The sequence below is a fragment of the Protomyctophum parallelum genome (assembly GCF_964188405.1).
Source record: "Protomyctophum parallelum genome assembly, chromosome: 17".
NCBI lineage: Eukaryota > Metazoa > Chordata > Actinopteri > Myctophiformes > Myctophidae > Protomyctophum > Protomyctophum parallelum.
The window spans coordinates 45,272,745-45,297,058 of record NC_139719.1 but is presented as its reverse complement, the minus strand read 5'-3'; the positions used below and the strand labels follow the sequence as shown (position 1 = coordinate 45,297,058).

Below are 24,314 nucleotides of genomic sequence, written 5' to 3'. Positions count from 1 at the left end.
GTACTTAAGTATGGAATAAATATATTTATTTTTCGCCTGGGTAGCGCCCCTCAAAAACACATTATTTGATAACTTTTCATCGTGCTCCTAAAATAATTTGTGTGCTACTAGATTTTTCAACTTAGGCGCACACGTGCTACTTGGAAAAATGCTAAGCGTCGAGCCCTGTGTCTAACCTTTTGAAGCTGGTGGCAAAAGAGAGGGGAAGGCATGAGTGAGGAAGATACGAGCATAAGCTATCCAGCACAAGTGACGACTCAATAAACGATAAAGAATGCGTTACAACACAACTTCACTTACATGGCACTGTATGATCCGCAACCAAGGTTTGCCTGAAAATGCGAATGAGAAAAACAGGATACAATTACGGTACTTTAAGACAATCTCGCAAAAGCCTGGATTACTTTAAAACATTTGGATATTTACCCCTGCTGCATTTGCTTCCAGGTAGATGAGGAATTCTTTGAATCTGGTGCCATTGCCCAGGTGATTAAAGACAATGTTGATGATGTAAACTGTATTTCCAGTGTTAGTAGGCTTCAGTACCACTTCTCCTATCTGCTGTGGAGAGAAAGCTGGCAGGACTTCCACCTATGTTGAGAATAGACAATGCACACACAGTAGCGTTACTCCTTATTTTTCAAAGTACGGCATCATTGTAATCAATGTGAAAACAAATACAGTAGTAGCAAACAAAACTGCAGCATTTACAGTACCTATATTTTAGAATACACAAGGCAGTTTAATTCCGCAGTAGTACGTCTATTTCATAACACAGTAAAATCAGTGGGCTTGAACTGGTACCTACCACTGAGACATTTGTCTGGTGTTGCATGATATCAGGGAGGGGTACAAAGGAAATAAAAGGCCCAAAGACCAAGTGTAGCCAGTAGGTGATGCTGATTGAATTGTCGACGCAACCGGGAACTGAAATAGACAATGAACGCATTTCAAGACTTTGCAAATAGTTCATTTTACTTGTCATGATCATTTCCGTCAGCTATGGAACGTGCAATTTGTTTAGTTGATCTGTTTTAGAACAAAAAGGACAAGCACCTTCAGTGTCATTTCGACGTAAATAGGCTGCAATGAAGTCTGAGTAGATCATTTGCATCTTGTGCCTGTCGAGAGCTGGTTGATGACCCAGAGCAGCCACTCTGCAAAGGTAAACAGGTATAAATACCAGATACAAAGTACATACATGGTAAGCATATGGATGGAAAAAGCGCTAAGCACCCAATGTAATTACACTTACAAAGACTGGTAGGTTTCACAGCTAAAGTCTTTGCTGCTGAGACAAGACAGAAACTCTCCAGATGCATGGGGGAGGAAAGGCTTAAGATTGTGTTGAAACCACTTCTGTATAAAGTGCGTATCTTTCAGCTCTTGTGGAGTAAACTGATCGACAGTGACCTCCCTGAGTACATCAAGCACAAGAGGTATGGATGGACCTTGGGGCCGGAAAGTCTGTGGACAGAAAGAAAATCTCTTCATGAGGTTTCATTGACAATGTTCAAATGCATTGACCTATTATTGTTTCAGGTGTTTAGTTATTATGAACCTACATAAATGTTGTCTATATATCCTACATACATGCAGCATGCATGCTGTAAGCATAAGCGTACAGACATGTTTGCGTGCAAACATGCACGCGTGTGCACACCCACACAGAGACAAACATATTCACACAATATGTACATTCACATGCAAGTGTGTATATCGCTATCAAACGGCACTTTGGCTGTGAGCCATTGTCTTTACCGTGTTTGAAAGCATTTGAAGAGCATCTCCAAGATGTGCAGAGAATTTGGTGAAGAACAGCTTCCACATTTCTTTGGGGTGGTTCACGTTACCAGACAGTTTGCACTCTATGAGCAATGATAGCTGCTCTGGACTGAGTTTGACTTGCTGAAATAACAGAAAGAAATCATGAAATCAAACAGCTTTACATTGATTATGTCTGTACAAAGAGTGCAGCCATTTAAAAGAGCTACCTGAGACAGGCATGCGTAGTGTTGAATGCTGAAATCGCAGATGGAATCGGTCATATTTCTGCCCAAGTATCTTTCCAAGGCGGTGCTGTGAAATAGAGACAAGTACATAAGAATGAGTCAATTGGGCTAAAAAAGCTTATATTGTATATACCATGTATTCACAGTGTTGTGAGTTTGAGTCTGATTATCGACAGCTATCGCATAGTCCTCTCTTTTACGAGTTGAAATGCTAAAAACATAGAAATGATGCACCTGCATGGATAAGTAAGCACGTGTGCATGTCAAAGCATGGAGGAAATCAGGGGACACTCACCTATCGACACCACTGCACATTTGGCTTTCTGTAAGAGAGTGAGTTTGATTAATTTCAGAATTGTCTCCAATGAGAAGCAAAGAGAGGAAAGGTTGCTAGTAAACATTAAGCTACTCACCGTTGGCTGAGGTCACTTTGCACTGGGAGAAAGACAAAAAACGATATCATTAGCACAGAGTGTCCATTGACTAAACTCTTCAAATGACACATGGAAAGATATAAGCAATCGCTCACCTTTATTACCCCAATTGGTGGCCGAATCCCATGGCAACCTGAACAAAAAGCATCAGAACACAGACTTAAGCACATAGATATCAAAACGCGTAGCACATCTATGCTTGCTTGCATTGAGATATTAGATAATGCTTAAATCCCTGTGCGGTAACTCACCTTTAGGGAGAGTGCTCGTCAGATGGTCCGTGATGGCCATAGTGAATGCAGCCAGATCAGGTTGGGATGAAGCAATGACCATGTCTAACCTTTTGAAGCTGGTGGCAAAAGAGAGGGGAAGGCATGAGTGAGGAAGATACAAGCGTAAGCTATCCAGCACAAGTGACGACTCAATAAACGATAAAGAATGCGTTACAACACAACTTCACTTACATGGCACTGTATGATCCGCAACCAAGGTTTGCCTGAAAATGCGAATGAGAAAAACAGGATACAGTTACGGTACTTTAAGACAATCTCGCAAAAGCCTGGATTACTTTAAAACATTTGGATATTTACCCCTGCTGCATTTGCTTCCAGGTAGATGAGGAATTCTTTGAATCTGGTGCCATTGCCCAGGTGATTAAAGACAATGTTGATGATGTAAACTGTATTCCCAGTGTTAGTAGGCTTCAGTACCACTTCTCCTATCTGCTGTGGAGAGAAAGCTGGCAGGACTTCCACCTATGTTGAGAATAGACAATGCACACACAGTAGCGTTACTCCTTATTTTTCAAAGTACGGCATCATTGTAATCAATGTGAAAACAAATACAGTAGTAGCAAACAAAACTGCGGCATTTACAGTACCTATATTTTAGAATACACAAGGCAGTTTAATTCCGCAGTAGTACGTCTATTTCATAACACAGTAAAATCAGTGGGCTTGAACTGGTACCTACCACTGAGACATTTGTCTGGTGTTGCATGATATCAGGGAGGGGTACAAAGGAAATAAAAGGCCCAAAGACCAAGTGTAGCCAGTAGGTGATGCTGATTGAATTGTCGACGCAACCGGGAACTGAAATAGACAATGAACGCATTTCAAGACTTTGCAAATAGTTCATTTTACTTGTCATGATCATTTCCGTCAGCTATGGAACGTGCAATTTGTTTAGTTGATCTGTTTTAGAACAAAAAGGACAAGCACCTTCAGTGTCATTTCGACGTAAATAGGCTGCAATGAAGTCTGAGTAGATCATTTGCATCTTGTGCCTGTCGAGAGCTGGTTGATGACCCAGAGCAGCCACTCTGCAAAGGTAAACAGGTATAAATACCAGATACAAAGTACATACATGGTAAGCATATGGATGGAAAAAGCGCTAAGCACCCAATGTAATTACACTTACAAAGACTGGTAGGTTTCACAGCTAAAGTCTTTGCTGCTGAGACAAGACAGAAACTCTCCAGATGCATGGGGGAGGAAAGGCTTAAGATTGTGTTGAAACCACTTCTGTATAAAGTGCGTATCTTTCAGCTCTTGTGGAGTAAACTGATCGACAGTGACCTCCCTGAGTACATCAAGCACAAGAGGTATGGATGGACCTTGGGGCCGGAAAGTCTGTGGACAGAAAGAAAATCTCTTCATGAGGTTTCATTGACAATGTTCAAATGCATTGACCTATTATTGTTTCAGGTGTTTAGTTATTATGAACCTACATAAATGTTGTCTATATATCCTACATACATGCAGCATGCATGCTGTAAGCATAAGCGTACAGACATGTTTGCGTGCAAACATGCACGCGTGTGCACACCCACACAGAGACAAACATATTCACACAATATGTACATTCACATGCAAGTGTGTATATCGCTATCAAACGGCACTTTGGCTGTGAGCCATTGTCTTTACAGTGTTTGAAAGCATTTGAAGAGCATCTCCAAGATGTGCAGAGAATTTGGTGAAGAACAGCTTCCACATTTCTTTGGGGTGGTTCACGTTACCAGACAGTTTGCACTCTATGAGCAATGATAGCTGCTCTGGACTGAGTTTGACTTGCTGAAATAACAGAAAGAAATCATGAAATCAAACAGCTTTACATTGATTATGTCTGTACAAAGAGTGCAGCCATTTAAAAGAGCTACCTGAGGCAGGCATGCGTAGTGTTGAATGCTGAAATCGCAGATGGAATCGGTCATATTTCTGCCCAAGTAGCTTTCCAAGGCGGTGCTGTGAAATAGAGACAAGTACATAAGAATGAGTCAATTGGGCTAAAAAAGCTTATATTGTATATACCATGTATTCACAGTGTTGTGAGTTTGAGTCTGATTATCGACAGCTATCGCATAGTCTCCAACCAGCTCGTCTCGTCTCCAACCGTCTCCAACCAGCTCTCTCTCCATCTCTCACAGAACAACCTGCTGGATCCCAACCAGTCCGGATTCAAGAAAGCCCACTCCACAGAAACTGCCCTGCTGGCAGTCACAGAAGCACTGCATGCTGCCCAAGCTGCTTCCCACTCTGCAGTACTGATTCTCCTAGACCTATCAGCAGCATTTGACACAGTGAACCACCAGCTGCTCCTAGACACCCTAGCGGAGCTAGGCATCGGTGGAACGGCACTAAAGTGGTTCTCCTCCTACCTCACCGACCGGACCTACCAGGTTTCCTGGAAAGGTCTGTTATCATCCCCCCGAACCCTCCAAACTGGGGTCCCACAGGGATCTGTACTTGGTCCCCTCCTTTTCTCACTGTACACTAAATCCCTTGGCACTATCATCTCTGCTCACAATATATCCTATCACTGCTACGCCGATGACACACAACTGTTCCTATCCTTTCCCCCCTCTGCCACTCAGGTGGAAGAGCGCATCACTGCATGCCTGGCTGACATCTCACAGTGGATGTCCTCCAACCACCTCAAGCTGAACCCAGACAAGACTGAGCTTCTCTTCTTCCCAGCTAAGTCCTGCCCTATGCGGGAGCTAACTATTTCCGTAGACAACGCCCTGGTAACGTCTGTCCCAACAGCCAGGAATCTTGGTGTTGTCCTGGATAGTCAGCTCTCGTTCAAAGCTCACATCACAGCTGTCACTCGATCATGTAGGTTCACACTCTATAACATACGACGAATTAGACCGTTCCTCACCCAGGAATCAGCCCAGCTCCTAATCCAGACAACAGTCTTGTCAAAACTCGACTATTGTAACTCCCTCCTTACTGGCCTACCAGCATGTGCACTTAAGCCTCTCCAGCTGATCCAAAATGCAGCAGCTCGCTTGGTCTTCAACCAGCCAAAATTCTCACATGTCTCCCCCCTGCTCCGCTCCCTCCACTGGCTCCCGGTCGCTGCCCGCACAGAATACAAAACTCTGATGCTGGCATTCAAAGCAACCAAAGGTATGGCTCCCCCATATCTTACAAGTATGATTGAACCCTACAAACCCTCCCGCGCACTCAGATCAGCCAACGCAGGGAAACTGGAAGTACCCTCACTAAAAACGCCGGGCCAACGCTCCACACGTCCCAAACTCTTCTCCCTTCTGGCTCCAAAACTGTGGAATGCACTTCCCATTGCAGTCAGAACTGCAGCATCACTCCCAATCTTCCGCTGTAGCCTGAAAACCCACCTTTTCAGACTCCATCATGGCCCATAGCACTTACCCTAACCCCTTAGATAGCATTTCTGTTGGCTTAGATAGCATTTGACACAGACTTATAGCATGTTATGTAGACAGCACTATAATTGTATTGTATATAGTTATAGCACGCCATAGTACATATGTATAGCATAGTAGTAAATATGTATAGTTTATATGTATAGTGTATGTATAGTTTCATTATATAGATATTCCACTGTTACTTTCTTAGCTTACGCATGTTTCATGATATTGATAAATGCTTTTATGTGATGTATTCCCATGCTTTTGTTCTTGCTTAAATGTAAGTCGCTCTGGATTAAGAGCGTCTGCTAAATGCCTAAATTGTAAATTGTAAATTGTAGTCCTCTCTTTTACGAGTTGAAATGCTAAAAACATAGAAATGATGCACCTGCATGGATAAGTAAGCACGTGTGCATGTCAAAGCATGGAGGAAATCAGGGGACACTCACCTATCGACACCACTGCACATTTGGCTTTCTGTAAGAGAGTGAGTTTGATTAATTTCAGAATTGTCTCCAATGAGAAGCAAAGAGAGGAAAGGTTGCTAGTAAACATTAAGCTACTCACCGTTGGCTGAGGTCACTTTGCACTGGGAGAAAGACAAAAACCGATATCATTAGCACAGAGTCTCCATTGACTAAACTCTTCAAATGACACATGGAAAGATATAAGCAATCGCTCACCTTTATTACCCCAATTGGTGGCCGAATCCCATGGCAACCTGAACAAAAAGCATCAGAACACAGACTTAAGCACATAGATATCAAAACGCGTAGCACATCTATGCTTGCTTGCATTGAGATATTAGATAATGCTTAAATCCCTGTGCGGTAACTCACCTTTAGGGAGAGTGCTCGTCAGATGGTCCGTGATGGCCATAGTGAATGCAGCCAGATCAGGTTGGGATTAGGGTTGGGATTCGGAACCGGGTCCATTTCAGACCCGGTTCCGACATTGCGGATCCGGAGCCGGTTCCATCGTTTTTTTATTAACGGTTCCCCAAACGGTTCTCATCAGTCGTCATTTAGCTCCGCTGTGTCTGTGCAATGTGCATGCATGCAAGCAGAGCCTGAGGTGACGTCACCCCACCTAAAGGAGTGTGTGGGGTCGGGGAGGATACGCCCACTGTTCTGTGCATTCAGCGACCGCTCACCGCCACGGAGCGAGTGATGTCGAAGAGATCTTCAAAGTGTGGTTAACAGAGAGGGAAATGACTCTGAGGCTGAGCACGCAAAGTGGAATACATGTTATGCTATAGTTCCCTGCAAAGGTTGTTGCAACTTGTACCAGTTGCACGTCCACATTGATGAAACAACTCAAAATCAATACGCCTACACGAGTCCACAACTCACGAGAATAATCTAGGCAAATCGCGTTTGAGAGCCATGCGGAAAGCCCCCCCGCAGCTCCACCACAGCCGGCGGGGGATGAGGATGATGCAAGGCTAGTTCACTTTCCCCAGGCTAGTAACGTAATAGAAAATAAAAACTACTAATGTCTACAGAGCTTTTCATTAGGTGTATTGTACAACTGTTAATGGTGTTAATTTAGAACGCCAATGTCTCGACGTCTTTCTGTCTGATATTTTATGAATCATGCCAAATCAAATTTCTGCACTTATTTTTTACAACTTATAAGCAACTCAACTGCTTTTGATTTGGCTCTAAATTAATCGCGTGACTGTTGAGAGCCCAGCGTTTAGGTGCATATACCTCCATAGATTGATTAGCCTACTTTATAAACAGTTTGCAGAAAAAAGCACAACAGTTCAATACAAGGTCTGCTAAAAGGATTTTTTTATTCCAAGAAAGCACTATTTGTTTCCATTAGGGTAAGGGGTCCTTCATATTAAATTAATCTGAACATTAAAGACAACATTTGTCACCACAACAATATCATTATTGCAATGTGTACTGTATTTAATATACAGCAAATTGCAATATATAGAGTAAAAATGATATTGTTGTGGTGGCTAGCTGGTGGTGGTGAAGTTTAAATAATAGTGCCACCTCATACTTGTAAAGTGCATTTTCAATAATTTAATTAATTAATTTGTTTTTATTGTGTACTTGGTTAGGTTAGTTATAATATAAGCATCATTTATGTCAGAAAAAAAGGGGAAAAAATAATATTAGGATCCGTTAAGGGAACCGTTAGGAAGCGGAACCGTTAAGAGGGATCCGGGAAGGATCCGGAACCGTTAAAATCCTAACGAATCCCAACCCTAGTTGGGATGAAGCAATGACCATGTCTAACCTTTTGAAGCTGGTGGCAAAAGAGAGGGGAAGGCATGAGTGAGGAAGATACGAGCATAAGCTATCCAGCACAAGTGACGACTCAATAAACGATAAAGAATGCGTTACAACACAACTTCACTTACATGGCACTGTATGATCCGCAACCAAGGTTTGCCTGAAAATGCGAATGAGAAAAACAGGATACAGTTACGGTACTTTAAGACAATCTCGCAAAAGCCTGGATTACTTTAAAACATTTGGATATTTACCCCTGCTGCATTTGCTTCCAGGTAGATGAGGAATTCTTTGAATCTGGTGCCATTGCCCAGGTGATTAAAGACAATGTTGATGATGTAAACTGTATTTCCAGTGTTAGTAGGCTTCAGTACCACTTCTCCTATCTGCTGTGGAGAGAAAGCTGGCAGGACTTCCACCTATGTTGAGAATAGACAATGCACACACAGTAGCGTTACTCCTTATTTTTCAAAGTACGGCATCATTGTAATCAATGTGAAAACAAATACAGTAGTAGCAAACAAAACTGCGGCATTTACAGTACCTATATTTTAGAATACACAAGGCAGTTTAATTCCGCAGTAGTACGTCTATTTCATAACACAGTAAAATCAGTGGGCTTGAACTGGTACCTACCACTGAGACATTTGTCTGGTGTTGCATGATATCAGGGAGGGGTACAAAGGAAATAAAAGGCCCAAAGACCAAGTGTAGCCAGTAGGTGATGCTGATTGAATTGTCGACGCAACCGGGAACTGAAATAGACAATGAACGCATTTCAAGACTTTGCAAATAGTTCATTTTACTTGTCATGATCATTTCCGTCAGCTATGGAACGTGCAATTTGTTTAGTTGATCTGTTTTAGAACAAAAAGGACAAGCACCTTCAGTGTCATTTCGACGTAAATAGGCTGCAATGAAGTCTGAGTAGATCATTTGCATCTTGTGCCTGTCGAGAGCTGGTTGATGACCCAGAGCAGCCACTCTGCAAAGGTAAACAGGTATAAATACCAGATACAAAGTACATACATGGTAAGCATATGGATGGAAAAAGCGCTAAGCACCCAATGTAATTACACTTACAAAGTCTGGTAGGTTTCACAGCTAAAGTCTTTGCTGCTGAGACAAGACAGAAACTCTCCAGATGCATGGGGGAGGAAAGGCTTAAGATTGTGTTGAAACCACTTCTGTATAAAGTGCGTATCTTTCAGCTCCTGTGGAGTAAACTGATCGACAGTGACCTCCCTGAGTACATCAAGCACAAGAGGTATGGATGGACCTTGGGGCCGGAAAGTCTGTGGACAGAAAGAAAATCTCTTCATGAGGTTTCATTGACAATGTTCAAATGCATTGACCTATTATTGTTTCAGGTGTTTAGTTATTATGAACCTACATAAATGTTGTCTATATATCCTACATACATGCAGCATGCATGCTGTAAGCATAAGCGTACAGACATGTTTGCGTGCAAACATGCACGCGTGTGCACACCCACACAGAGACAAACATATTCACACAATATGTACATTCACATGCAAGTGTGTATATCGCTATCAAACGGCACTTTGGCTGTGAGCCATTGTCTTTACAGTGTTTGAAAGCATTTGAAGAGCATCTCCAAGATGTGCAGAGAATTTGGTGAAGAACAGCTTCCACATTTCTTTGGGGTGGTTCACGTTACCAGACAGTTTGCACTCTATGAGCAATGATAGCTGCTCTGGACTGAGTTTGACTTGCTGAAATAACAGAAAGAAATCATGAAATCAAACAGCTTTACATTGATTATGTCTGTACAAAGAGTGCAGCCATTTAAAAGAGCTACCTGAGGCAGGCATGCGTAGTGTTGAATGCTGAAATCGCAGATGGAATCGGTCATATTTCTGCCCAAGTATCTTTCCAAGGCGGTGCTGTGAAATAGAGACAAGTACATAAGAATGAGTCAATTGGGCTAAAAAAGCTTATATTGTATATACCATGTATTCACAGTGTTGTGAGTTTGAGTCTGATTATCGACAGCTATCGCATAGTCCTCTCTTTTACGAGTTGAAATGCTAAAAACATAGAAATGATGCACCTGCATGGATAAGTAAGCACGTGTGCATGTCAAAGCATGGAGGAAATCAGGGGACACTCACCTATCGACACCACTGCACATTTGGCTTTCTGTAAGAGAGTGAGTTTGATTAATTTCAGAATTGTCTCCAATGAGAAGCAAAGAGAGGAAAGGTTGCTAGTAAACATTAAGCTACTCACCGTTGGCTGAGGTCACTTTGCACTGGGAGAAAGACAAAAACCGATATCATTAGCACAGAGTCTCCATTGACTAAACTCTTCAAATGACACATGGAAAGATATAAGCAATCGCTCACCTTTATTACCCCAATTGGTGGCCGAATCCCATGGCAACCTGAACAAAAAGCATCAGAACACAGACTTAAGCACATAGATATCAAAACGCGTAGCACATCTATGCTTGCTTGCATTGAGATATTAGATAATGCTTAAATCCCTGTGCGGTAACTCACCTTTAGGGAGAGTGCTCGTCAGATGGTCCGTGATGGCCATAGTGAATGCAGCCAGATCAGGTTGGGATTAGGGTTGGGATTCGGAACCGGGTCCATTTCAGACCCGGTTCCGACATTGCGGATCCGGAGCCGGTTCCATCGTTTTTTTATTAACGGTTCCCCAAACGGCTCTCATCAGTCGTCATTTAGCTCCGCTGTGTCTGTGCAATGTGCATGCATGCAAGCAGAGCCTGAGGTGACGTCACCCCACCTAAAGGAGTGTGTGGGGTCGGGGAGGATACGCCCACTGTTCTGTGCATTCAGCGACCGCTCACCGCCACGGAGCGAGTGATGTCGAAGAGATCTTCAAAGTGTGGTTAACAGAGAGGGAAATGACTCTGAGGCTGAGCACGCAAAGTGGAATACATGTTATGCTATAGTTCCCTGCAAAGGTTGTTGCAACTTGTACCAGTTGCACGTCCACATTGATGAAACAACTCAAAATCAATACGCCTACACGAGTCCACAACTCACGAGAATAATCTAGGCAAATCGCGTTTGAGAGCCATGCAGAAAGCCCCCCCCGCAGCTCCACCACAGCCGGCGGGGGATGAGGATGATGCAAGGCTGGTTCACTTTCCCCAGGCTAGTAACGTAATAGAAAATAAAAACTACTAATGTCTACAGAGCTTTTCATTAGGTGTATTGTACAACTGTTAATGGTGTTAATTTAGAACGCCAATGTCTCGACGTCTTTCTGTCTGATATTTTATGAATCATGCCAAATCAAATTTCTGCACTTATTTTTTACAACTTATAAGCAACTCAACTGCTTTTGATTTGGCTCTAAATTAATCGCGTGACTGTTGAGAGCCCAGCGTTTAGGTGCATATACCTCCATAGATTGATTAGCCTACTTTATAAACAGTTTGCAGAAAAAAGCACAGGAACGGTAGCCTACAGTTCAATACAAGGTCTGCTAAAAGGATTTTTTTATTCCAAGAAAGCACTATTTGTTTCCATTAGGGTAAGGGGTCCTTCATATTAAATTAATCTGAACATTAAAGACAACATTTGTCACCACAACAATATCATTATTGCAATGTGTACTGTATTTAATATACAGCAAATTGCAATTTATAGAGTAAAAATGATATTGTTGTGGTGGCTAGCTGGTGGTGGTGAAGTTTAAATAATAGTGCCACCTCATACTTGTAAAGTGCATTTTCAATAATTTAATTAATTAATTTGTTTTTATTGTGTACTTGGTTAGGTTAGTTATAATATAAGCATCATTTATGTCAGAAAAAAAGGGGAAAAAATAATATTAGGATCCGTTAAGGGAACCGTTAGGAAGCGGAACCGTTAAGAGGGATCCGGGAAGGATCCGGAACCGTTAAAATCCTAACGAATCCCAACCCTAGTTGGGATGAAGCAATGACCATGTCTAACCTTTTGAAGCTGGTGGCAAAAGAGAGGGGAAGGCATGAGTGAGGAAGATACGAGCATAAGCTATCCAGCACAAGTGACGACTCAATAAACGATAAAGAATGCGTTACAACACAACTTCACTTACATGGCACTGTATGATCCGCAACCAAGGTTTGCCTGAAAATGCGAATGAGAAAAACAGGATACAGTTACGGTACTTTAAGACAATCTCGCAAAAGCCTGGATTACTTTAAAACATTTGGATATTTACCCCTGCTGCATTTGCTTCCAGGTAGATGAGGAATTCTTTGAATCTGGTGCCATTGCCCAGGTGATTAAAGACAATGTTGATGATGTAAACTGTATTTCCAGTGTTAGTAGGCTTCAGTACCACTTCTCCTATCTGCTGTGGAGAGAAAGCTGGCAGGACTTCCACCTATGTTGAGAATAGACAATGCACACACAGTAGCGTTACTCCTTATTTTTCAAAGTACGGCATCATTGTAATCAATGTGAAAACAAATACAGTAGTAGCAAACAAAACTGCGGCATTTACAGTACCTATATTTTAGAATACACAAGGCAGTTTAATTCCGCAGTAGTACGTCTATTTCATAACACAGTCAAATCAGTGGGCTTGAACTGGTACCTACCACTGAGACATTTGTCTGGTGTTGCATGATATCAGGGAGGGGTACAAAGGAAATAAAAGGCCCAAAGACCAAGTGTAGCCAGTAGGTGATGCTGATTGAATTGTCGACGCAACCGGGAACTGAAATAGACAATGAACGCATTTCAAGACTTTGCAAATAGTTCATTTTACTTGTCATGATCATTTCCGTCAGCTATGGAACGTGCAATTTGTTTAGTTGATCTGTTTTAGAACAAAAAGGACAAGCACCTTCAGTGTCATTTCGACGTAAATAGGCTGCAATGAAGTCTGAGTAGATCATTTGCATCTTGTGCCTGTCGAGAGCTGGTTGATGACCCAGAGCAGCCACTCTGCAAAGGTAAACAGGTATAAATACCAGATACAAAGTACATACATGGTAAGCATATGGATGGAAAAAGCGCTAAGCACCCAATGTAATTACACTTACAAAGACTGGTAGGTTTCACAGCTAAAGTCTTTGCTGCTGAGACAAGACAGAAACTCTCCAGATGCATGGGGGAGGAAAGGCTTAAGATTGTGTTGAAACCACTTCTGTATAAAGTGCGTATCTTTCAGCTCTTGTGGAGTAAACTGATCGACAGTGACCTCCCTGAGTACATCAAGCACAAGAGGTATGGATGGACCTTGGGGCCGGAAAGTCTGTGGACAGAAAGAAAATCTCTTCATGAGGTTTCATTGACAATGTTCAAATGCATTGACCTATTATTGTTTCAGGTGTTTAGTTATTATGAACCTACATAAATGTTGTCTATATATCCTACATACATGCAGCATGCATGCTGTAAGCATAAGCGTACAGACATGTTTGCGTGCAAACATGCACGCGTGTGCACACCCACACAGAGACAAACATATTCACACAATATGTACATTCACATGCAAGTGTGTATATCGCTATCAAACGGCACTTTGGCTGTGAGCCATTGTCTTTACAGTGTTTGAAAGCATTTGAAGAGCATCTCCAAGATGTGCAGAGAATTTGGTGAAGAACAGCTTCCACATTTCTTTGGGGTGGTTCACGTTACCAGACAGTTTGCACTCTATGAGCAATGATAGCTGCTCTGGACTGAGTTTGACTTGCTGAAATAACAGAAAGAAATCATGAAATCAAACAGCTTTACATTGATTATGTCTGTACAAAGAGTGCAGCCATTTAAAAGAGCTACCTGAGGCAAGCATGCATAGTGTTCAATGCTGAAATTGCAGATGAAATCGGTCATAGGGACAAGAATTTAAGAATGAGTCAATTAGGCTCCAAAAGTTTATTTTATATACCATGTATTTTATTGACAGTGTTGTGAGTTTGAGTCTGATTATTGACAGCTATCGCATAGTCCTCTCTTTTACTGAAGAGTTGAAATGCTAAAAACTTTGAAATGATGCATCTGCATGGATATTGGATAAGTAAGCACGTGTGTGCATGTCAAAGCATGGAGGAAATCAGGGGACACTCACCTATCGACACCACTGCACATTTGGCTTTCTGTAAGAGAGTGAGTTTGATTAATTTCAGAATTGTCTCCAATGAGAAGCAAAGAGAGGAAAGGTTGCTAGTAAACATTAAGCTACTCACCGTTGGCTGAGGTCACTTTGCACTGGGAGAAAGACAAAAACCGATATCATTAGCACAGAGTCTCCATTGACTAAACTCTTCAAATGACACATGGAAAGATATAAGCAATCGCTCACCTTTATTACCCCAATTGGTGGCCGAATCCCATGGCAACCTGAACAAAAAGCATCAGAACACAGACTTAAGCACATAGATATCAAAACGCGTAGCACATCTATGCTTGCTTGCATTGAGATATTAGATAATACTTAAATCCCTGTGCGGTAACTCACCTTTAGGGAGAGTGCTCGTCAGATGGTCCGTGATGGCCATAGTGAATGCAGCCAGATCAGGTTGGAATGAAGCAATGACCATGTCTAACCTTTTGAAGCTGGTGGCAAAAGAGAGGGGAAGGCATGAGTGAGGAAGATACGAGCATAAGCTATCCAGCACAAGTGACGACTCAATAAACGATAAAGAATGCGTTACAACACAACTTCACTTACATGGCACTGTATGATCCGCAACCAAGGTTTGCCTGAAAATGAGAATGAGAAAAACAGGATACAGTTACGGTACTTTAAGACAATCTCGCAAAAGCCTGGATTACTTTAAAACATTTGGATATTTACCCCTGCTGCATTTGCTTCCAGGTAGATGAGGAATTCTTTGAATCTGGTGCCATTGCCCAGGTGATTAAAGACAATGTTGATGATGTAAACTGTATTTCCAGTGTTAGTAGGCTTCAGTACCACTTCTCCTATCTGCTGTGGAGAGAAAGCTGGCAGGACTTCCACCTATGTTGAGAATAGACAATGCACACACAGTAGCGTTACTCCTTATTTTTCAAAGTACGGCATCATTGTAATCAATGTGAAAACAAATACAGTAGTAGCAAACAAAACTGCGGCATTTACAGTACCTATATTTTAGAATACACAAGGCAGTTTAATTCTGCAGTAGTACGTCTATTTCATAACACAGTAAAATCAGTGGGCTTGAACTGGTACCTACCACTGAGACATTTGTCTGGTGTTGCATGATATCAGGGAGGGGTACAAAGGAAATAAAAGGCCCAAAGGCCAAGTGTAGCCAGTAGGTGATGCTGATTGAATTGTCGACGCAACCGGGAACTGAAATAGACAATGAACGCATTTCAAGACTTTGCAAGTAGTTCATTTTACTTGTCATGATCATTTCCGTCAGCTATGGAACGTGCAATTTGTTTAGTTGATCTGTTTTAGAACAAAAAGGACAAGCACCTTCAGTGTCATTTCGACGTAAATAGGCTGCAATGAAGTCTGAGTAGATCATTTGCATCTTGTGCCTGTCGAGAGCTGGTTGATGACCCAGAGCAGCCACTCTGCAAAGGTAAACAGGTATAAATACCAGATACAAAGTACATACATGGTAAGCATATGGATGGAAAAAGCGCTAAGCACCCAATGTAATTACACTTACAAAGACTGGTAGGTTTCACAGCTAAAGTCTTTGCTGCTGAGACAAGACAGAAACTCTCCAGATGCATGGGGGAGGAAAGGCTTAAGATTGTGTTGAAACCACTTCTGTATAAAGTGCGTATCTTTCAGCTCTTGTGGAGTAAACTGATCGACAGTGACCTCCCTGAGTACATCAAGCACAAGAGGTATGGATGGACCTTGGGGCAGGAAAGTCTGTGGACAGAAAGAAAATCTCTTCATGAGGTTTCATTGACAATGTTCAAATGCATTGACCTATTATTGTTTCAGGTGTTTAGTTATTATGAACCTACATAAATGTTGTCTATATATCCTACATACATGCAGCATGCATGCTGTAAGCATAAGTAAGCGTACAGACATGTTTGCGTGCAAACATGCACGCGTGTGCACACCCACACAGAGACAAACATATTCACACAATATGTACATTCACATGCAAGTGTGTATATCGCTATCAAACGGCACTTTGGCTGTGAGCCATTGTCTTTACCGTGTTTGAAAGCATTTGAAGAGCATCTCCAAGATGTGCAGAGAATTTGGTGAAGAACAGCTTCCACATTTCTTTGGGGTGGTTCACGTTACCAGACAGTTTGCACTCTATGAGCAATGATAGCTGCTCTGGACTGAGTTTGACTTGCTGAAATAACAGAAAGAAATCATGAAATCAAACAGCTTTACATTGATTATGTCTGTACAAAGAGTGCAGCCATTTAAAAGAGCTACCTGAGGCAGGCATGCGTAGTGTTGAATGCTGAAATCGCAGATGGAATCGGTCATATTTCTGCCCAAGTATCTTTCCAAGGCGGTGCTGTGAAATAGAGACAAGTACATAAGAATGAGTCAATTGGGCTAAAAAAGCTTATATTGTATATACCATGTATTCACAGTGTTGTGAGTTTGAGTCTGATTATCGACAGCTATCGCATAGTCCTCTCTTTTACGAGTTGAAATGCTAAAAACATAGAAATGATGCACCTGCATGGATAAGTAAGCACGTGTGCATGTCAAAGCATGGAGGAAATCAGGGGACACTCACCTATCGACACCACTGCACATTTGGCTTTCTGTAAGAGAGTGAGTTTGATTAATTTCAGAATTGTCTCCAATGAGAAGCAAAGAGAGGAAAGGTTGCTAGTAAACATTAAGCTACTCACCGTTGGCTGAGGTCACTTTGCACTGGGAGAAAGACAAAAACCGATATCATTAGCACAGAGTCTCCATTGACTAAACTCTTCAAATGACACATGGAAAGATATAAGCAATCGCTCACCTTTATTACCCCAATTGGTGGCCGAATCCCATGGCAACCTGAACAAAAAGCATCAGAACACAGACTTAAGCACATAGATATCAAAACGCGTAGCACATCCATGCTTGCTTGCATTGAGATATTAGATAATGCTTAAATCCCTGTGCGGTAACTCACCTTTAGGGAGAGTGCTCGTCAGATGGTCCGTGATGGCCATAGTGAATGCAGCCAGATCAGGTTGGGATGAAGCAATGACCATGTCTAACCAGGGCTCGACAGTGCGACTAGGTACTCGCATTTGCGACTAAAAATATCACCGTGCGAGTTGTAAAATTAAATTTGTCGCACAGGTGCGACTACAGGATTTGACCATTCAATCGTGATAAAGAGAAGTCTCTGTCTACAGCAAGTGCACATTCTATAGTCGCGGTTCTATACCTAAATCTATATTTCTGAATGGCGGTGTCGTTCGCCAAAAAGAGCAGAGCTACAAGCTAACAACGTGTCGAGGCTCAATGCGGCGTTCATTTGGAGATCTGTCCCCATTGCTCCCACCGCCCCGCCCCGCCCCTCCCTGTGTTGCTCAGTTCTCTTCCCCACTGAGCAGCGGAGCGAACGCAACGCAGCAGGGTAGCACGGAAGACAGAAGGAGTTGCTAGGACCCCGACACGTTGAATACTAAAGTTATTTAGAAATTTTGTAATGTTAAAACATCACTTGATATAACTTTTAACCAAACGTGGGTGAAACAGCGTGCAGCCGCGCACGTAAAGAGTGCACGTGCACACGCACATGGAGTAGACTGATTGATTGGTTTACCAAAACAACCCTTGCTTAGCACCTCGCTAAAAGGGAAACTGCCCATAGATCCGAAGTCCCGTTAGTCCGAACATGCACTGCTCGGCACCGCTAAAAGCGTGTGCGCAGCGCAATACGAATGACCGACCTGGCTGGATATATTATTAGTCAGTGGCTAGCTCAGGTCCATAACTCTATTTAATGCAACGCATTAGACTAGAGCTATGGACCAGAGCTAGTCAGTGGCCTCACTGGCCTGCATAACGAGCAACGTAAAAAAGGCAAAGATCCCCCCACCACCTCCTTCCACCACGCCGAGGTGTAGCCTATGTCCGATGTTCTGTCTGAACTGAAGCAGTCAGAGCCAAGGAGAATGTTACATTACTAATTCACCATTGAGTAGCCTCTGCACTGTCTAAATGTCACACTCACATGATGGAACAGCAAGATAAAAACGGATAGTCTGTCTGTCCATCCATTCATAAAATGAATTGACTATCTATCTATCTGCAATTCTGCATACCAAACTAATAGTCTATCAGTATAAAAACAAATTGATTATATAGATTATATAAAAAGAATATGATATCCAGATGAATATCAATATTGTGATCATTTCTGAAAATATATTGTGATATAATATTTTGTCATATTGCCTGCCCCTACCTCATATCACTTTATTAAAGAAAAATCACACCTGTGTGAAGTGAGGGGCACTCTTATCATCATACATCATGGTTTAATTTACGTAATAATTATTGGAATTTTGACCTAATTTCTCCGTTCATTGTCAATGGAAAATATTGAGACGTGTGGGGACTAAAGCTGTATATAGGAGGGGCTAGCGCCCCTCAAAAACACATTATTTGATAACTTTTCATCGTGCTCCTAAAATAATTTGTGTGCTACTAGATTTTTCAACTTAGGCGCACACGTGCTACTTGGAAAAATGCTAAGCGTCGAGCCCTGTGTCTAACCTTTTGAAGCTGGTGGCAAAAGAGAGGGGAAGGCATGAGTGAGGAAGATACGAGCATAAGCTATCCAGCACAAGTGACGACTCAATAATTGATAAAGAATGCGTTACAACACAACTTCACTTACATGGCACTGTATGATCCGCAACCAAGGTTTGCCTGAAAATGAGAATGAGAAAAACAGGATACAGTTACGGTACTTTAAGACAATCTCGCAAAAGCCTGGATTACTTTAAAACATTTGGATATTTACCCCTGCTGCATTTGCTTCCAGGTAGATGAGGAATTCTTTGAATCTGGTGCCATTGCCCAGGTGATTAAAGACAATGTTGATGATGTAAACTGTATTTCCAGTGTTAGTAGGCTTCAGTACCACTTCTCCTATCTGCTGTGGAGAGAAAGCTGGCAGGACTTCCACCTATGTTGAGAATAGACAATGCACACACAGTAGCGTTACTCCTTATTTTTCAAAGTACGGCATCATTGTAATCAATGTGAAAACAAATACAGTAGTAGCAAACAAAACTGCAGCATTTACAGTACCTATATTTTAGAATACACAAGGCAGTTTAATTCCGCAGTAGTACGTCTATTTCATAACACAGTAAAATCAGTGGGCTTGAACTGGTACCTACCACTGAGACATTTGTCTGGTGTTGCATGATATCAGGGAGGGGTACAAAGGAAATAAAAGGCCCAAAGACCAAGTGTAGCCAGTAGGTGATGCTGATTGAATTGTCGACGCAACCGGGAACTGAAATAGACAATGAACGCATTTCAAGACTTTGCAAATAGTTCATTTTACTTGTCATGATCATTTCCGTCAGCTATGGAACGTGCAATTTGTTTAGTTGATCTGTTTTAGAACAAAAAGGACAAGCACCTTCAGTGTCATTTCGACGTAAATAGGCTGCAATGAAGTCTGAGTAGATCATTTGCATCTTGTGCCTGTCGAGAGCTGGTTGATGACCCAGAGCAGCCACTCTGCAAAGGTAAACAGGTATAAATACCAGATACAAAGTACATACATGGTAAGCATATGGATGGAAAAAGCGCTAAGCACCCAATGTAATTACACTTACAAAGACTGGTAGGTTTCACAGCTAAAGTCTTTGCTGCTGAGACGAGACAGAAACTCTCCAGATGCATGGGGGAGGAAAGGCTTAAGATTGTGTTGAAACCACTTCTGTATAAAGTGCGTATCTTTCAGCTCTTGTGGAGTAAACTGATCGACAGTGACCTCCCTGAGTACATCAAGCACAAGAGGTATGGATGGACCTTGGGGCCGGAAAGTCTGTGGACAGAAAGAAAATCTCTTCATGAGGTTTCATTGACAATGTTCAATTCATTGACCTATTATTGTTTCAGGTGTTTAGTTATTATGAACCTACATAAATGTTGTCTATATATCCTACATACATGCAGCATGCATGCTGTAAGCATAAGCGTACAGACATGTTTGCGTGCAAACATGCACGCGTGTGCACACCCACACAGAGACAAACATATTCACACAATATGTACATTCACATGCAAGTGTGTATATCGCTATCAAACGGCACTTTGGCTGTGAGCCATTGTCTTTACCGTGTTTGAAAGCATTTGAAGAGCATCTCCAAGATGTGCAGAGAATTTGGTGAAGAACAGCTTCCACATTTCTTTGGGTGGTTCACGTTACCAGACAGTTTGCACTCTATGAGCAATGATAGCTGCTCTGGACTGAGTTTGACTTGCTGAAATAACAGAAAGAAATCATGAAATCAAACAGCTTTACATTGATTATGTCTGTACAAAGAGTGCAGCCATTTAAAAGAGCTACCTGAGGCAGGCATGCGTAGTGTTGAATGCTGAAATCGCAGATGGAATCGGTCATCCATAATCACAGCATTCAACACAGCTTGAATAACATCCATGATCACAGCATTAAACACACAGCTTGAATAACATTTATGATCACAGCATTCAACACAGCTTGAATAACATCCAGAATCACAGCATTAAACACGCAGCTTGAACAACATCCATAATCACAGCATTAAACACACAGCTTGAATAACATCCATGATCACATCATTAAACACACAGCTTGAATAACATCCATAATCACAGCATTCAACACAGCTTGAATAACATCCATGATCACATCCATGATCACAGCATTAAACACACAGCTTGAATAACATCCAGAATCAAAGCATTCAACACAGCTTGAATAACATCCATGATCACAACATTAAACACACAGCTTGAATAACATCTATGATCACAGCATTAAACACACAGCTTGAATAACATCCATAATCACAGCATTAAACACACAGCTTGAATAACATCCAGAATCACAGCATTAAACACGCAGCTTGAACAACATCCATAATCACAGCATTAAACACACAGCTTGAATAACATCCATGATCACAGCATTCAACACACAGCTTGAATAACATCCATAATCACAGCATTCAACACACAGCTTGAATAACATCCATGATCACAGCATTCAACACAGCTTGAATCACATCCAGAATCACAGCATTCAACACACAGCTTGAATAACATCCATAATCACAGCATTCAACACACAGCTTGAATAACATCCATAATCACAGCATTAAACACACAGCTTGAATAACATCAATTTACAATATACAATTTAGGCATTTAGCAGACTCTCTTAATCCAGAGCGATTTACATTAAGCAAGAACAAAAAAGCATGGGAATACATCACATAAAACATTTATCATAGAACATACGTAAGCTAAGAAAGTAACAGTGGAATATCTATATAATGAAACTATACATGTAAACTATACAGCTATACTACTATGCTATACATCTGTACTATGACTACAAACAATGCAATTATAGTGCTGTCTACATAACATGCTATAAGTCTGCATCAAATGCTATCTAAGTCTACAGAAATGCTATCTAAGGGGGTGGGGTAAGTGCTATGGCCCATGATGGAGTCTGAAAAGGTGGGTTTTCAGACTACGGCGGAAGATTGGGAGTGATGCTGCAGTTCTGACTGCAATGGGAAGTGCATTCCACAGTTTTGCAGCCAGAAGGGAGAAGAGTTTGGGACGTGTGGAGCGTTGTCCCGGCGTTTTTAGTGAGGGTACTTCCAGCTTCCCTGCGTTGGCTGATCTGAGTGCGCGGGAGGGTTTGTAGGGTTCGATCATACTTGCAAGACATCCATGATCACAGCATTAAACACACAGCTTGAATAACATCCATGATCACAGCATTCAACACAGCTTGAATAACGTCCATGATCACAGCATTAAACACACAGCTTGAATAACATCCATGATCACAGCATTCAACACAGCTTGAATAACATCCATAATCACAGCATTCAACACACAGCTTGAATAACATCCATAATCACAGCATTCAACACACAGCTAGAATAACATCCAGAATCACAGCATTAAACACACAGCTTGAATAACATCCATGATCACAGCATTCACCACAGCTTGAATAACACCCATAATCACAGCATTCAACACAGCTTGAACATCCATAATCACAGCATTCAACACACTGCTTGAATAACATCCATGATCACAGCATTAAACACAGCTTGAATAACATCCATGATCACAGCATTCAACACAGCTTGAATAAAATCCATGATCACAGCATTGAACACACAGCTTGAATAACATCCATAATCACAGCATTCAACACAGCTTGAATAACATCCATGATCACAGCATTAAACACACAGCTTGAATAACATCCATAATCACAGCATTAAACACACAGCTTGAATAACATCCATAATCACAGCATTAAACACAGAGGTTGAATAACATGCATAATCACAGCATTAAACACACAGCTTGAATAACATGCATAATCACAGCATTAAACACACAGCTTGAATAACATCCATAATCACAGCATTAAACACAGAGGTTGAACATCATCAATTTACAATTTAGGCATTTAGAAGACGCTCTTAATCCAGAGCGACTTACATTAAGCAAGAAGAAAAAAGCATGGGAATACATCACATAAAACATTTATCATGAAACATGCGTAAGCTAAGAAAGTAACAGTGGAATATCTATATAATGAAACTATACATGTAAACTATACATCTATACTACTATGCTATACATCTGTACTATGACTACATACAATGCAATTATAGTGCAGTCTACATAACATGCTATAAGTCTGTATCAAATGCTATCTAAGTCTACAGAAATGCTATCTAAGGGGGTGGGCTAAGTGCTATGGGCCATGATGGAGTCTGAAAAGGTGGGTTTTCAGAATACGGCGGAAGATTGGGAGTGATGCTGCAGTTCTGACTGCAATGGGACGTGCATTCCACAGTTTTGGAGCCAGAAGGGAGAAGAGTTTGGGACGTGTGGAGCGTTGTCCCGGCGTTTTTAGTGAGGGTACTTCCAGCTTCCCTGCGTTGGCTGATCTGAGTGCGCGGGAGGGTTTGTAGGGTTCGATCATACTTGCAAGACATCCATGATCACAGCATTAAACACACAGCTTGAATAACATCCATGATCACAGCATTAAACACACAGCTTGAATAACATCCATGATCACAGCATTAAACACACAGCTTGAATAACATCCAGAATCACAGCATTAAACACACAGCTTGGATAACATCCATAATCACAACATTAAACACAGCTTGAATCACATCCATAATCACAGCATTCAACACACACAGCTTGAATCACATCCATAATCACAGCGTTCAACACACAGCTTGAATCACATCCATAATCACAGCATTCAACACGTAGCTTGAATCACATCATTCAACACACAGCTTGAATCACAACCAGAATCACAGCATTCAACACACAGCTTGAATAACATCCACGATCACAGCATTCAACACACGCAACTTGAATCACATCCATAATCACAGCATTCAACACAGCTTGAATCACATCCATAATCACAGCATTCAACACACAGCTTGAATCACATCCAGAATCACAGCATTCAACACAAAGCTTGAATCACATCCATAATCACAGCATTCAACACACGCAACTTGAATCACATCCATAATCACAGCATTCAACACACGCAACTTGAATCACATCCATAATCACAGCATTCAACACAGCTTGAATCACATCCATAATCACAGCATTCAACACACAGCTTTAATAACATTCATGACCACATCATCCAACCCACACAGCTTGAATCACATCCATGATCACAGAATCCACATCCATGATCACAGAATCCACATCCATGATCACAGCATTCAACACAAGCAGC

General features: G+C 41.6%; 4 protein-coding genes across 4 annotated transcripts; all 4 read right to left on the bottom strand.

The window, feature by feature from the left end:
- Window positions 1-296: 296 nt before the first annotated feature.
- Window positions 297-4,241, bottom strand: LOC310874804 (uncharacterized protein; the record flags this gene model as incomplete). Its single annotated transcript, XM_083787671.1, has 14 exons — window positions 297-332; window positions 427-591; window positions 809-927; window positions 1,057-1,157; window positions 1,256-1,467; window positions 1,762-1,908; window positions 2,542-2,579; window positions 2,698-2,795; window positions 2,911-2,942; window positions 3,037-3,201; window positions 3,419-3,537; window positions 3,667-3,767; window positions 3,866-4,077; window positions 4,236-4,241. 14 exons carry the CDS (start codon window positions 4,239-4,241, stop codon window positions 297-299), a joined length of 1,551 nt encoding a protein of 516 aa, XP_083643797.1.
- A 2,440-nt stretch (window positions 4,242-6,681) lies between these two features.
- On the bottom strand, window positions 6,682-9,582 carry LOC310874803 (uncharacterized protein; the record flags this gene model as incomplete). The annotated part of the gene is made up of 7 exons (XM_083787670.1): window positions 9,458-9,582; window positions 9,259-9,359; window positions 9,011-9,129; window positions 8,629-8,793; window positions 8,503-8,534; window positions 8,336-8,387; window positions 6,682-6,711 (listed from the first exon to the last, which is right to left on the bottom strand). Exons 2-7 carry the CDS (start codon window positions 9,314-9,316, stop codon window positions 6,682-6,684), a joined length of 456 nt encoding a protein of 151 aa, XP_083643796.1. The 5' UTR covers window positions 9,317-9,359; window positions 9,458-9,582.
- A 1,037-nt stretch (window positions 9,583-10,619) lies between these two features.
- Window positions 10,620-13,616, bottom strand: LOC310874802 (uncharacterized protein; the record flags this gene model as incomplete). The annotated part of the gene is made up of 7 exons (XM_083787669.1): window positions 13,410-13,616; window positions 13,211-13,311; window positions 12,963-13,081; window positions 12,581-12,745; window positions 12,455-12,486; window positions 12,288-12,339; window positions 10,620-10,649 (listed from the first exon to the last, which is right to left on the bottom strand). Exons 2-7 carry the CDS (start codon window positions 13,266-13,268, stop codon window positions 10,620-10,622), a joined length of 456 nt encoding a protein of 151 aa, XP_083643795.1. The 5' UTR covers window positions 13,269-13,311; window positions 13,410-13,616.
- A 931-nt stretch (window positions 13,617-14,547) lies between these two features.
- Window positions 14,548-16,800, bottom strand: LOC310874801 (uncharacterized protein; the record flags this gene model as incomplete). The annotated part of the gene is made up of 10 exons (XM_083787668.1): window positions 16,739-16,800; window positions 16,506-16,652; window positions 15,996-16,207; window positions 15,797-15,897; window positions 15,549-15,667; window positions 15,167-15,331; window positions 15,041-15,072; window positions 14,828-14,925; window positions 14,672-14,709; window positions 14,548-14,577 (listed from the first exon to the last, which is right to left on the bottom strand). The coding sequence occupies exons 1-10, from the start codon at window positions 16,790-16,792 to the stop codon at window positions 14,548-14,550; spliced, it is 996 nt and encodes a 331-aa protein (XP_083643794.1). The 5' UTR covers window positions 16,793-16,800.
- Between the last annotated feature and the right edge of the window lie 7,514 nt (window positions 16,801-24,314).